Raw genomic sequence first — 15248 nt, forward strand, 5'->3', positions numbered from 1 at the left:
ACACGAAGTGAAACTTGGTTGGTCGAATTTCAAAATCAATGGTGGCACCATCGGATTACAAAACGCACAAAATTTCCGATTTTCTAAAGAAAATTTGTTCAGAATTCAACCCATGTATGGCCTGTATTACTCTCTTATACCTTAATAAATTGTAGACGCTTTCATTTTCTGTATTCCTCCTTTGTACTCATACTCATGCATACTGGATGTTTTACTATCTCTCTTAGAAACCTTTCATCCTGGCAGCAAGGTTTTGGAAGGAAAAGCAATTGACACTTGTAAACGTGTGCAAGCGCGTATAGGTGCGTCAAGCGCTTGGGCATTCCTTAATTTAATTGGCCAGAATAATTATATTCTGGCAATTGAAATGAATTAACTGTCAAGCACTAAATGCACCTAGCGTTAACGTGTAATTAGATGCGTTTACACGTCATATGCCAAATTCACGCCACACTTTTCAGATATTTATTTATAAAAAAGTTTTTAAACCATTTATCATTTTCCTTCCACTTCACAATTATGTGCCACTTTGTGTTGGTCTATCACATAAAATCCCAATAAAATAAATTTACGTTTTTGGTTGTAACATGACAAAATGTGGAAAAATTCAAGGGGTATGAATACTTTTTCAAGGCGCTGTATTTATAATATATAATAATTTATATAAATTATTGGCAAGTTTTTCCACCTCTTATATCCCTACTAATAGCTTAATTATTTACCTTAGTTTATATTTACCCTAACAAATATATCTTTATAATTTACAATACAAAATGGTAAACTGAAATCTGATTCTTGGTCAGTTGCTGCACTTCACTTCTTCCCTGCTCCTTGCACTGCCTTTCCAAGTTTGTGTATGAACTGTCATGCAGTGGGTTATGCTGACACTTGTAGTTCCCCAACCACTGTAAAATAGCTTATTCATTTGTCCTAGCAAGGATGTAACCATAGGTGTTTCCACCCTGCAGGTGCCGGTGGGGTACAGCATCGCAGTCAGTGTTCGTATAGGTCACTCTTTGGGGGCCAGAGACATAGCACAGGCAAAGAAATCCATGGTTGTAGCATTGTTATTGACAGGTAAGGAAAAGTACTAATTTAAAATAAATAGTCCAGAGGGCTTCTGCACCCTGTTAAGAAAAATTTTTAGAATTATCATTATGCTATTAATCCTTCAGTACTTTTTGCTTTCAGGTCTGCTTTAGGTTTCTAAGTATAGATTTTTTATATTATAGCAGGGGCGGACTGACCATTTGGAAACTCGGGCACTGCCCGAGGGCCCGGGGTCAGTAGGGGGTCCCATGAGATGCCCATGGTACCTTTTTCATAGGCTTTTTTGAGTTTGGGCAAGGACACAGGGGCCCCATGATCCCCTATTGCCCGGGGGGACAGTTCTCTCTCTGTGGGGGTTATTTACTAAAACTGGAGCATGCAAAATCTGGTGCAGGTACAGTTGTGTTCAAAATAATAGCAGTCAGACATCACTAACCTGATCAATCACTGTTTTTGGTAGAAATAATATTTCTACATGGCAAATAATTTACTAGCAGGTGTAGTAGAGTAATAGAAATCCAACAGACCCAACAGTCATGACATGCATGCTGCTGATTCTGTGTAATTGAATCACTCAATGAAAGGGGCATGTTCAAAATAATAGCAGTGTGGAGTTCTATTAGTGAGGTCATTCATTCTTTGAAAAACAGGTGGCAATTATTGCCCTTATTTAAGGAAGGAAGGCAGCAAATGTTGTACATGCTGGTTACAGTGCATTTCTCTCTGAAATTCTGAGGAAAATGGGTCGTTCCAGACATTGTTCAAAAGAACAGCGTACCTTGATTATAAAGTTGATTGGAGAGGGGAAAACACATAAAGAAGTGCAGAAAATGATTGGCTGCTCAGCTAAAATGATCGCAAATGCTTTAAAATGGCAACCAAAATCTGAAAGATGTGGAAGAAAGTGAAAAACTACCATTCGAATGGATAGAACAGCCAAAATGGCAAGGACTCAGCCAACAATCAGCTCCAGGAAGATCAAAGAAGGTCTAATGTTACCTGTGAGTACTGTTACAATTAGAAGACGCCTATGTGAAGCCAAGCTATCTGCAAGAAGCCCCCGCAAAGTCCCACTGTTGAAAAAAAGACATGTGCTGAAGAGGTTACAATTTGCCAAAGAGCACATTGACTGGCCTAAAGAGAAATGGCGCAACATTTTGTGGACTGATGAAAGTAAGATTATTCTTTTTGGGTCTAGTGGCCGGAGACAGTTTGTCAGACGACCCCCAAACACTGAATTCAAGCCACAGTACACTGTGCAGACAGTGAAGCATGGTGGCGCAAGCATCATGATATGGGGACGTTTCTCATACTACGGTGTTGGGCCTATTTATAGCATACCAGGGATCATGGATCAGTTTGAATACATCAGAATACTTGAAGAGGTCATGCTGCCTTATGCTGAAGAGGAAATGCCCTTGAAATGGGTGTTCCAACAAGACAACGACCCCAAACACACCAGTAAACGTGCAACATCTTGGTTCCAGACCAACAAGATTGACGTTATGGAGTGACCAGCCCAATCCCCGGATCTTAATCCAATAGAAAACTTGTGGGGTGACATCAAAATTGCAGATTCTGAGGCAAAACCAAGAAATAGAGAAGAATTGTGGAATGTAGTCCAATCATCCTGGGCTGGAATACCTGTTCACAGGTGCCAGAAGTTGGTTGACTCCATGCAACACAGATGTACAGCAGTTCTCAGAAACAGAGGTTATTCAACTAAATATTAATTAACTGATTCAAAGGAAAGCAAAATCTTAAAACATTTTTCAGTTTATATAGTGAATGTTTGAGTTTGTAAAGAAGAATACAAACACTGCTATTTTTTTGAACAGTCTAATATTCACTTTTCTTCAATTTCTTTAGAGGAACAACACAAATTTGATATATTTTTCTTCATATTTTGATTTGGAATAGAATGTGTAGTGTTCCCAATGCATTTGTGTGTATGGAAATAAAAGCTATTAGAAGGATTTTGAGCTTTATTCACTTTTTTCAACACACTGCTATTATTTTGAACACAACTGTATACATAAAAATCAATCAGATTTCAGGTTTTATTGTCAAAGCTCAATTGAGCAAGCTGAGGTTAGAAGCTGATTGGCTACCATGCACAGCTGCACCAGACTCTGGGTGTTCCAGTTTTAGTAAATCTACCCCTGTGTGTTTTCAAAAGCATTAGGGTTCTATGTAGGGGGACTCTGTGGTGCAAAAACTGGTAAAAAAAAATCACTAAGTTGAAAATAAGTGAGCCAAAAACTGGGGGAATGGACACAGACTTCGTGAAGAGAGGCCAGGTGGTGCAAGTCCCTTTCCATCAGCACCATGTATGTCTGAGAGAGGGTAGAAGCAGTCCATTTAGGTAGACTGGGGCATGACTGGCCTGGGAAGACACTTCATTAATGTTAACAGTGCTTTACTTGCTTCAGACTCTGAAAGCTGGTTGAGCACTATGTAAATTTACAAAGCACATATCACCATGCTTTATAAATGTGTTTTTTTTTTTTAAATTAGTGGTACAGCTGTGATAAGGCTTTGTAAATTGTCTGTAAGTTTTGGATAGAGTGGAAATGGAGTCTAACTTTGTGAAGCTTTAAATGCTGTTGATGTCCCAATTGAGGAGATTTCTCTTCTTTACCTGTGTTGGAGGGATTTCTGCCTATGTCATGTTCTGTCCAGCACCCATTAAATCCAAATTTCTTTGTTTTAATTTTAAATAGTTTATATTGAGGAAAGAAATTCCCCATTCTTCCTTCACCTGGGATGGCTGAAATAGTTAAAGCTGAACTCTAGGGACAGGAAAGATGAGGCTACCCCAGCACTGCAAAGAGTTAAATGCTCATTTAGGTCTAAGGTGCCATAACTCTGATCCTCTGCACCTGCAGGCTGCCTCCAAGCTGTAAGACCAATCTCCACAGCCTTCCTTCCCCTATGCTTCGGCAGTCACAGGTCATTTGATGTCATTAAGTCCAATTCAAATCCCATAGCTTTGCACTGGATGTAAGGACACAGAGACAGTCCACTTCCAGAGTATAGGGGAGTAGAGTAGAGCCTTGGCTGCCGGTGAAGGATGGGGGGGGTAGTTTTTTTCCTTTTTCCCTGGAGATAACCTTAAGGGGTGAACAGTTGTCACTGAGACAGAGAGACATATAGAGCAATAAAATATTAGAAGTTTTAAGCCTTCCCCAAGCATCAGCATTCATTAGAAAATGTGTTTTGTTTTTGTCCTCCTGCAGAGGGCTGTGCTTTGACTTGCTGCATTTTGCTCATTGCCCTAAAGGATGTCATTGCCTATGTTTACACTACAGATCCGTAAGTAATATTATGGTGCATCTTCTTCCAGTATTTACCCCTTCATGTGTACATCCTTCACACTCGTTACCCCTGGGTAGCTCACAGACTGTTATCTCTTGGGTCTACAAGCACTATCAATGGTATTGGGCCTGCTACCAGTTTTCAGTAAAGTCCTCAATATATTTAGAACAGAATGCAGAACAGAATGGCTAAACTTGAAGAACAGGGTCTAATTCTGTCTCCTTAAAGTTATCCTGGAGTCCTTGAGGGCTACCATAGCTGACATCTGAATTCCTTGGTGCCTGATTGTCATGTATCTGGGTTTACTGATTCCTCATTCACCAATCTGGAACAAGTATACAGATCAGGAAAGTCAAAGTAAGACGTCCTTACCTGTATGTCAGGGACTTAAAGTATTGAAGACAGAGGGCCAACATGACAACCAAGCAGTTAGCACTTCCAGAAGGAGAGGACAGCAATGGCAAGTTCAATGTTTCTCTCATGAAAAGTTTCCATTAAAGTGGACATATAATAACAAAGCATTTTTATTATTAAACTCCTGTCAGCGAAGTACATATAAACTTATGAAAAGCAACAAAACATTATACAGTATTTAAAAAAAAAGTAGAACTACATACAGAGAAACCCCTGGAGGAACTGGACTTAGAATCCCAGCACAGTAATGTCACGGTGGTGACTATCAAGTCAATGTGTTACATGCAGGGAGACCCCTGGAGGAACTGAGCTTAGAACCCTAGCACTGTAACATCACAGTGGTAGCTAATGATTCAACGTGTTGCCAGTGTTATTAGTATGTTTTCTATTACATTTGTACACCTCTGTTGCTAATTTAGAAAAATTTTAAACTATTCAATGAAATCACAGGATTATCCATAACAGAACAAAGTGCACCAAGGACTAAAACAATTGTCAGGCCTCCTAGGAATTGTATCAGCTTATCTCTCAGTCATCAGTTGATCAAACTTTACACTTTTCTTCTCTTCTAGGGGAATTGTGAAACTGGTCAGCTATGTTCTGCCTGTGTATGCTGGGTGTCACTTGTTCGATGGATGCGTGGTAAGAATCTTACATATCTGACACCTACTTAAAGGAAAACTACCCTTAACCCTAAAACCAATCTATGGTGGTTTGCAAAAAGGCTACTACCATTTCTCAAATCACTTGAGAGAAAAAAAAAGGAACCAACATGTGACTCAAAGAAAATCTCACTGAAGTGCTATTTAGATCTAAAATATTCTGATATGTGTAGGTTACAGCCATCTACAACTACCCAATGTGTGAGCATAATGTGTGTACTAGAAGAAATTGTAAAACTGCAAATACAATATGTGTCCCTCTCAGCATTATGTCTATGAACGTACAGCTGAAGAGCAGAAAATGTTCTCATTGCATCATGGAAGTTGGGCCCCGCACATCCCCAGTTTACATCAACTCAGATAAGACATGCTGAGGGGGATTGGCTAAAATATAAAACAAATATCCAATTGTTGTACATGTAATTCTTTTAACAAAATCCCACTGCATATTTTAAAGAACAACAACGATTTCTGTGAGGTTTTAACATTTTTTTAGGGTGTATATGGCTCTAACAATCCCTGAGATGGAAAACATTCAAACATAGAACATGCTGCCTCCTCTAGCTTTGCACCTTATTGCAGTTAACATTGAGTCATTCACATACAGTAGATCAGCCTTTCTTAACCAGGGTGCCTTGAGGTTTCTTCAGGGGTGCCTTGGCAAAATGTCTAAAAATTGGCCAAAACTTGTGTACAAGTCAGCGGGTGGAACAAGCCTGCCTTTTAGTTACACAAAGCCACAGGTTTTCATTGTGAGAACCAATGACATCATCTGTTGATAAGGAGGATGTCAGTTGTCTGCACAGCATCCTAGTTTATCCCTCCCGTGCCCCTCTACATCAGTGCTGGGGTCACATTAGCTCAGTGAAGGAGAAAAACTGCGGAAGAAGACTGGAATACTACTCAGTATCAGTGTGCAAAAGTGTATTTGCTTTGGAAGAATAAATCACCTCCAGTGGGTGTCCTACATGTGTGGATGTTGCTGTGTAATATAAATCTATTAGAATAGTTTTACACATTTTAGAATAAGGTGCCCTTTTAGAATGATGGACAGTCTTGAGGCACCCCATTTTATAATGGGGTGCCTCAAGACTGTCCATAATTTTAAAGGGTGCCTTGACTGAAAGAAGGTTGAGAAACACTTTAATAGATGAAACCTTGTATCCCTGTTGCCCTTTATATGTTATTCTCCCTTTCAATGGTTAGATGGGGATGTCCTTTTACCAAGTATTTGCTCTCTGTCACAAAATGAAAATACTATGTACTGTTGATCTGGAGATCCTGGAACTTAAAATACCTAATTTCCTCCATCTCCACAAAGAGTAGCCAAAACATGTATGCTGGTAACTAATTATTTGGGGGGATGCATAACAGGTTTTCTGCCTTTTGCAGGCCACATGTGGTGGAATCCTCCGTGGCACTGGAAAGCAGAAGATAGGAGCCATATTTCACGCTGTTGGCTACTATGTTATCTGTCTGCCCGTGGCTGTCTCACTGATGTTTGCAGCCAAGATTGGCATAATCGGTAAGTTTTTACCTGTCCATATAGCTTACAATCAGATTATGCAATCAAGCTAAAGCTCTACCAGTTCTAAAGGATGACACCAAGCTCCAACATCACAAACAACCTTTTTGTATACAAAGATGAATATTTATAAAGCTGTTAGTCTGACATACACCAAATGATCACTGCAGATGAATCTTCCTGGTGTATATGTGTTAAATGACAGTGACTGACTCACCACTAGTGAATATATGGTCAAAATCACCTTCATCGCATTATAAATATGACCACTATTGTGCCCCAGCGAATATATGGTCAAACAATTTGAACACTACACAATGCATATTGAATTGTGATAGTGCAAAGAGAGAGATCATTAAGGGAAGGTATATTTCTCTACATTTGCTTTAAAACAGGTCTTTGTTTTTACTGTGTATTGTGTAACTAGGGCGCTAAGGTTACTGGAGTCTTCTGTTTTTGGACCAAAGGTAGTAAAGTACCTGAATATGTTTAGTTAAGCTGGCCATACACAAGGGGTCTGAATGAACCCCACAACATATTTTTTTGCATAGTTTATGTGGGGGTTCCCCCTTAAAATCCATAACTGATCCTCATCAGGAATAAGGGTTCTGGCATGATTTTTTTGGGGGGATGGGCCACCGTTTTTTGGGTTTTTTTGCTGTAGGTGCAAAAGTGACAGTGACAGTTTAGAAAGAAAAAAAACACTTGCTGGTAATTTACATTTCCCTCCTGGATCCCAAAGGTCCCTCCAAATCCTTAAGGGTCTGATAATTATTTGTTGTAGGGTCCCCATGCCATTTTTATTAATAAAAACAAGCTTGTAAGGAAATGTAATTTACCAACAATTTAAACAGCATTTTTTTCTTTGTACTGTAAATTTCAGTTTTGCTTTCGTACATTGTAAATATCCTACAGATATGTCACTTCACAGGAAAGCTGGAGGCATCCCACAACCTTTGTTTTTTAAAGGAATATTTCATTTTGAATATTTCACACCCCACAAAACTTTCATTTTTAACGTTTTAAGCCCCACAACATTTTATTTTTTTAAACTCTGTTTTGTTTATCCTGGCAGTGCCAAGCCTCCATTATTTGACAATTCATTGCCTTCAAAATAGTCAGAATTGATTGGAAAGATTTGGGCTTCCATTGACTTCGATGGAGTTTGAATTAACATTCAAAACTTGTGAGCTATTTGGTGAATATTTTGTGAGCCAAACCCAGGTACAATTGGCTCAACTCTATCCACTATAAATGAAGATTAAAGTCAGATCCAGTTATAGATGGAGTCTTTACAATACCCATTATACACATAGTGATAGCTTCTTTTACTGTATAGGAAAGTCTGTAGACATTAAATGGGGTCAGGCTTAAAATGAACATCTCACTATATGACATGTTGACACCATTGTTTGGTTGCCTGATCAACCATCTAAGCTCTCTTAATTTGGAGCCAGACGGGCTCTCAAAACACCCCCGGGTATACCATTTTCTACTGGCAAATTTTTATTGACAACTGCTTTACCTCTAAAGATGCTAACATTCCCATTGCTGAAGTTGACAGATGTCCTGGGCAAACCCTGAGGTTCACCTTGACCCACCCCAGCTTCCCTTCTCTTTTTCCCCCTACCTTAGTCTTCCTATACCTGTTCTCAATTTAAAAACTTGAATCCCGACCATTTGTTTGGGAGAATCCTTCCTTGTAGACTACTGCTTTATAGATGAGTTTCCATGTTGATCTTTCCTTGTTGTTTTGACAAAATAGACTCAATTTCTTGTTGAACTGTATCATTGTACCTTGTTACATGAGCTAACTGTACTGTGTATATGTACATTTACAATTTATCTTCAATAAACACAATTTAAGACAAAAATGACCTCATCACTGGCCGAGAAGAGTCAGGTCAGTAGAACCATAGGCAATTTTTTTTTTCACTTTGGATAGAGTAAGGATGGTTATAACCCCTGTCAGATTTTTGTTTCAACATCTGTGTCCTATTTTGGAGATTTCTCTTTACTTCCTGTCCCATAGTCAAACGGGAAGTGGAAGGAAATCTCTGGAGACCCCAGGTCACCAGAACTAGTGTCCTCATTGGAAGATTTCCCCTATATTACTTTTCTGGGGACAACCCAAAATTTAGGAATTTCTTTTACTTTCAATTTCAATGATAATGGTAAACAGAACAAACAGAGAGAGTGGATCTCCTTAACCGCTTTAGCTCTGCCCATAGCAGAAATACTGCTACAGGGCGGCAGCTGTGCACAAAATCACGTATATATGTGATTTTGCATTTATGGGTAGGGGACACGCACAAAACGTCCACTTGCCCTACTGCACCGCCATTCGCGAACGTGGCTGTCAATCACTGGGTCCTTGTGATTACTCGCCAGTACCCAGTGATTGCCTAGAATCTCTGATGGGGGGTAAGGGGGAGGGAAGAACTGTTAGTAGACAAAACAGTTCTCCTCCCTGTCAGCTCCTGCACACTGCTCAGCATGGCTGTGCGCAGCACAGCCATGCAAAGCAGTGTGCTTATAATGAAGGACAAACACAGAACATTATGTAAACCGGCACACAGTTAACCTTTTGATCGCCCCACATGTTAACCCTTTCATGCCCAGTGCCATTAGTACAGTTTCAGTGCTTTTTGTTAGCACTGATCATTGTATTGGTGTCACTCTGGATGTCAGTGACACCAAGTCAATTTCCCCCAGTGTCAGAATGCCTGCCACAGTCCTGCAGTCGCTGGCATTACTAGTAAAAAAACAAAAAATCCCAGTATATATATCACCAATTGTAAACGCTAACTTCATGTAAACCAATTAATTTACACATATTGGGATTTTTTTTAGCAAAGACAAGTAGCAGAATACATTTTGGCCTAAATGTATGACAAAATTTGATTTTTTTTTTCCTTTTTTAATAGCAAGAATTCAAAAATATTTTTTTTTCTGAAAATTGTTGATTTTTTTTTTTTTATAGCGCAAAAAATAAAAACCGCACAGGCGATCAACTACCACCGAAAGAAAGCTCTATTCGTGGGAAAAAAGGATGTAACTTTAATGTGGGTGCAGTGTTGTATGACCACTCAATTGTCAGTTAAAGTAACGCAGCGCCGTAACGCAAAAAATGGTCTGGTCAGGAAGGGGGGTAAATCCTCTGGAGGGCAAGTGGTTAACAAGGGTACAGACAGCAACAAAACCTGACAGGTGTTCTAATCCCCCTCCACTCTATCCAAATCTAAAGATTTGCCTTTAGTTATACTTTCAGTCTTTGATCTGTTCTACTGCTATTCCATATTTGCAGATGTATCAGATATTGTGGTTCCTTCAACCAATCTCTAAGTCACTACTGTGTCCTATATTGACATAGCGGGTTGTGGGTACATGATATACGACATACCCAGAAGTATTGGATATGGAGGCAGTACCAGAAACACAGGCAGAAATAAAAATTATTTTCATAGAATAGGGAAAGAACCTCTTTCTCCTTTTAATTGCTGTGTGTGAGCTCATTTCAGATATTGGCAAATGTAGTACAAGGGGTTAATAGGATGTGGTTCTGTGCTCTGCAAGGTATACACAGGTGTAAGGCGCGCGGGAAGCAATGAATGCAGCTTCATGCATGCAGGGTTCTGATATGTGTAGGGTACAGCCACCTACAACTACCCAATGTGTGAGCATAATGTGTGTACTAGAAGAAATTGTAAAACTGCAAATACAATATGTGTCCCTCTCAGCATTATGTCTATGAACGTACAGCAGAAGAGCAGAAAATGTTCTCATTGCATCATGGGAGTTGGGCCCCGCACATCCCCAGTTTACATCAACTCAGATAAGACATGCTGAGGGGGATTGGCTAAAATATCAAACAAATATCCAATTGTTGTAAATGTAACTGGAATGTGACACCAAGACAAATGAGCTTCGTTCACAGAAAGACTCGTCTTTCTCCCAGTTGTGAGGACGTTTAGAGACAATTAGATCTTAGTAGAGATTTTAAGCTCTGGAAATGATGAAATAAAAAAAGCACAGAATGAAGAAAACATAAGCTGTATTGCCAAAATCATCACTGCCTGTTCCCAGATAATCAGACATTATTTTCACCCAGGGTTTTGGCTTGGCGCTCTCCTGTGTGCATTCTTACAATGTATTGGCTTCCTGACCTTCGTATTCCGGATTGACTGGGATAAGGCCTCTCAAGAGGTAAGATTTTTCTAGCTATCATTCCAGATGTAGCGGTGGCACTGTGAACTGCCATTGACCTCCAACTACTGTCAGACTACAGTGGTGGCATTTGGAACTGCCGTTGACCTCCAACTACTATCAGACTACAGCGGTTACATAATAATGCCGGCCAGAACTGGGTAAAAAATCGGCCGATTTTCACACTGTTAGTGGGTTAATTGGTCGGCCATTTTTCAGGTTTTTGGAACAATTTTTTTATCGGCCAGTTGGAAAATTCGCAACCGATTTTGACGATTGGCCGATATTCCCGGAAATGATGGGCAAATCGGCCAATCGTTTTACCGATAAAAAGTCCGCTCATGAGCCGATAGAAATCAATCAGCTTCCAGGTTTCATTGCCAAAGCTTCATTAAAGAAGCTGAGGTTAGAAGCTGATTGGTTTCTATGCAGAAGGGAGTCTGATTTTGGACTCTCCAGCTTTAGTAAATAAACCCCTTTGTGTTACCGCAGTGCATCGTAGTCCATGAAGACACGTTGTGTTAACGCAGTGCATCATAGTCCATGAAGACACGTTGTGTTACCGCAGTGCATCGTAGTCCATGAAGACATGTTGTGTTACCGCAGTGCATCGTAGTCCATGAAGACACATTGTGTTAACGCAGTGCATCATAGTCCATGAAGACACGCTGTGTTACCGCAGTGCATCTTAGTCCATGAAGACACCTTGTGGTACCACAGTGCATCATAGTCCATGAAGACATGTTGTGTTAACGGAGTGCATCATAGTCCATGAAGACACGTTGTGGTACCACAGTGCATCATAGTCCATGAAGACACGTTGTGGTACCACAGTGCATCATAGTCCATGAAGACACGTTGTGGTACCGCAGTGCATCATAGTCCATGAAGACACGTTGTGTTTCCGCAGTGCATAATAGTCCATAAAGACACTTTGTGTTACCGCAGTGCATCGTAGTCCATGAAGACACGTTGTGGTACCGCAGTGCATCGTAGTCCATGAAGACACGTTGTGGTACCGCAGTGCATCGTAGTCCATGAAGACACGTTGTGGTACCGCAGTGCATCGTAGTCCATAAAGACACTTTGGGGTTTATTTACTAAAGCTGGAGAGTCCAAAATCAGACTCCCTTCTGCATAGAAACCAATCAGCTTCCAGGTTTCATTGCCAAAGCTTCATTGAACAAGCTGAGGTTAGAAGCTAATTGGTTTCTATGCAGAAGGGAGTCTGATTTTGGACTCTCCAGCTTTAGTAAATAAACCCCTTTGTGTTACCGCAGTACATCTTAGTCCATGAAGACACGTTGTTGTACCGCAGTGCATCATAGTCCATGAAGACACGTTGTGGTACCACAGTGCATCATAGTCCATGAAGACACGATGTGTTTCCGCAGTGCATAATAGTCCATAAAGACACTTTGTGTTACCGCAGTGCATCGTAGTCCATGAAGACACGTTGTGTTACCACAGTGTATCATAGTCCCCATGAAGACACGTTGTGTTACCGCAGTGCATCGTAGTCCATGAAGACACGTTGTGTTACCGCAGTGCATCGTAGTCCATGAAGACACGTTGGGGTTTATTTACTAAAGCTGGAGAGTCCAAAATCAGACTCCCTTCTGCATAGAAACCAATCAGCTTCTAACCTCAGCTTGTTCAATGAAGCTTTGGCAATGAAACCTGGAAGCTGATTGGTTTCTATGCAGAAGGGAGTCTGATTTTGGACTCTCCAGCTTTAGTAAATAAACCCCGTTGTGGTACCGCAGTGCATCGTAGTCCATGAAGACACGTTGTGTTACCGCAGTGCATCGTAGTCCATGAAGACACGTTGTGTTACCACAGTGTACAGGGTTAGTGTGCCCTTATTTTTGGCAGTTTTTCTTATTTTCTTACTGGCCATAAACTAAAAGTTCAGACTGAGTGTTCCTTGGTCCCACTCTGTTCCTTAGTTCTTCCACTCTTATCTTGACATAGGGAGATTGCACAAGACAGAATCATAAGTAAAAAATAGCTGAACAACCAAGAGGTCTTCTAAACATGGCTGCACTGGATTTAAATGCATTTCTTGTTTGTATGTAGCACTGCCCCTTGGGACAAGCTGGAATATATTATGGGTCCTGCGCTCAATAGATCCAACCCTAAGCAAACCCAATCCCTCTGGCACAACTGGTAATGAATAGCAAATACCCCGCCAAGAAATTTGCTGACACAGGGTTAAATGAAACAAGAACAATTTTATGGAGAATGAAATGCAGTGCAGAGGGGTGGGGTTCCCCTTTCAACTTCCAAACTTACTTTTCTTCTTTTATGCAATGCAGTAAATTTGGTCTGCCACTAGAGGGCTTCACAGCCAAGAGTCTCCGGATGGCAGAGTCGCACTTTAAGCAGAATACAACTGATATCAAACAAATAAATTTACTTATACTCTATCAATGAAATGTATTACCCACACCGGGGTATGATTCTGCTTCTGAGGGGCGTTAGCCAAAAATCACCTCAGAGTCAGAACAGAATGCAATAAAGAGGTACCTCTAATAAAGCTACTAAGCCAGATTCCCCCACTGCAGTCCTTGTAACGGTGGAGCTCTAGTTGGTGCACGTTTAGTCCTTACAATGAAGTAAATAGCAGCTGAAGGCTTCTTTGGAGTTTCAGCTGGTGTGGGTTACATCCAATTTCACTAGGTTTCTGGGCTGAGAGGGTCCAACCTCAGTGTCTAAACGCAACACAAAGCACCCCAAGACCAGGGGCAGTCGCAGTATGCAATCTCCCAGTATGTGTCAGTCCCCGGGGCAGACAGTCTCAATTACACTGGTGGTGAGGGACAAAGCAGGCAGGAGGATCTGTGGCTTGCACAGGGCCCCGGATGGGTGAGATCCCAGCAGTGGGGTGCGGATGTCCCAGTCTATATGCAAAGTGTAAATGGTGTGTCTTACTCTCTCCAGGGGGACAGCTCACCAGACTCTGAACACACAGCAGGGTCCCTCTATCCGCGCTGGGTGCTGTAGTGCCTCCTCCTCTGCTTGGACGGGCTCCACATGTCCCTGTCTTTTCTCCAGCCTCCTGTCTCTCTGTTCTCTCCTTCACTTCCTGCTTCCTCCCCCTCCCAGCGTTCTTTGCTGTGTAGTGGATGAGTCATGAACTTGGCAGAATGCCCAGGTTTTACAAATAGGAGAGAGAGAGAAAGGACTGACTGCTCATCATGTGATTCCTTCTGAATCCTCTTGTACAAGGAGCCTGTTACATGTATATAGTAGGTAATGGTCAGAATTCTATCAGTTTTCTATTCCCTCTCTATTCCATTAGGGATATTTCCCATTGATGCCAATTGGGACACAGTGACTGCATGGACACAGCCGCTACAGTTGCAAGAAAAAGTATGTGAACCCCTTGGGATCAAAGACTGCACTGTGTTTATGCAATCCATAAGCACATGTGCTGGACATGCTGCATAGTGCTCATGGAAACAATCTGGATCATCCTCCAACAACCATACCAGTGATTCCACTTGATCCACACTAAATGGGGGAAAAAAGTCATCCCTGCTTTCAGGGGTACAGGACCGAGCCAACTCGGCACAAACCTGGATCAATGGCTGCACCTCAGAAAACTCTGTGCCCTCATCAACTAGACAATGAGCGATCCTTATACACTCTAGCAGTTGATCCCGGGGATACTCCTTCAGAGTCTGATAAGCATAGTCTTTGTCATCAAACACTAGCAGAGATAAATATACCACCTCATCAAGATCCATCCTTCCCAGCAACAATAAGCCAAGATGGCCTCCCTGTGCAGCCACTATTGGTCAGGTTTAGGGCCTTGGTGTAATGTCAGAGATGCGGGTGTGACCAGAGATGTGTGTACTTACACTGGGAAACACAGGCTCCAGATATGGTATAAACAAGACAATTTATTAAGACTAACAATACAAACATAAACGCAGTGCACCAAACTCCAAGTTAACACAAATACATACAACAAGGTGAAACAAACCCAAACCTAAACTAGTATAGATACACAGGTACATACACATATAGAGCACAATGTAATCAGGCAGGCCGGGTCGATAACTATC

The 15248-nt window shown here is 41.1% G+C and overlaps 1 protein-coding gene across 1 annotated transcript in view; it reads left to right on the forward strand.

The window, feature by feature from the left end:
- The window catches only part of LOC149463570 (multidrug and toxin extrusion protein 1-like), a 121189-nt gene that overhangs the window by 89184 nt on the left and 16757 nt on the right, over positions 1 to 15248 (forward strand). The window contains exons 13-17 of the mRNA XM_089675135.1: positions 969 to 1077; positions 4290 to 4365; positions 5355 to 5424; positions 6837 to 6969; positions 11081 to 11175. Coding sequence (XP_089531261.1) covers positions 969 to 1077; positions 4290 to 4365; positions 5355 to 5424; positions 6837 to 6969; positions 11081 to 11175 — 483 coding nt within the window. The remainder of the gene's footprint in view (positions 1 to 968; positions 1078 to 4289; positions 4366 to 5354; positions 5425 to 6836; positions 6970 to 11080; positions 11176 to 15248) is intronic.

This window comes from Staurois parvus, unplaced genomic scaffold (assembly GCF_062004578.1).
Source record: "Staurois parvus isolate SC_StPar_1 unplaced genomic scaffold, SC_StPar_1.0 ptg000154l, whole genome shotgun sequence".
In the NCBI taxonomy this organism is placed as follows: domain Eukaryota; kingdom Metazoa; phylum Chordata; class Amphibia; order Anura; family Ranidae; genus Staurois; species Staurois parvus.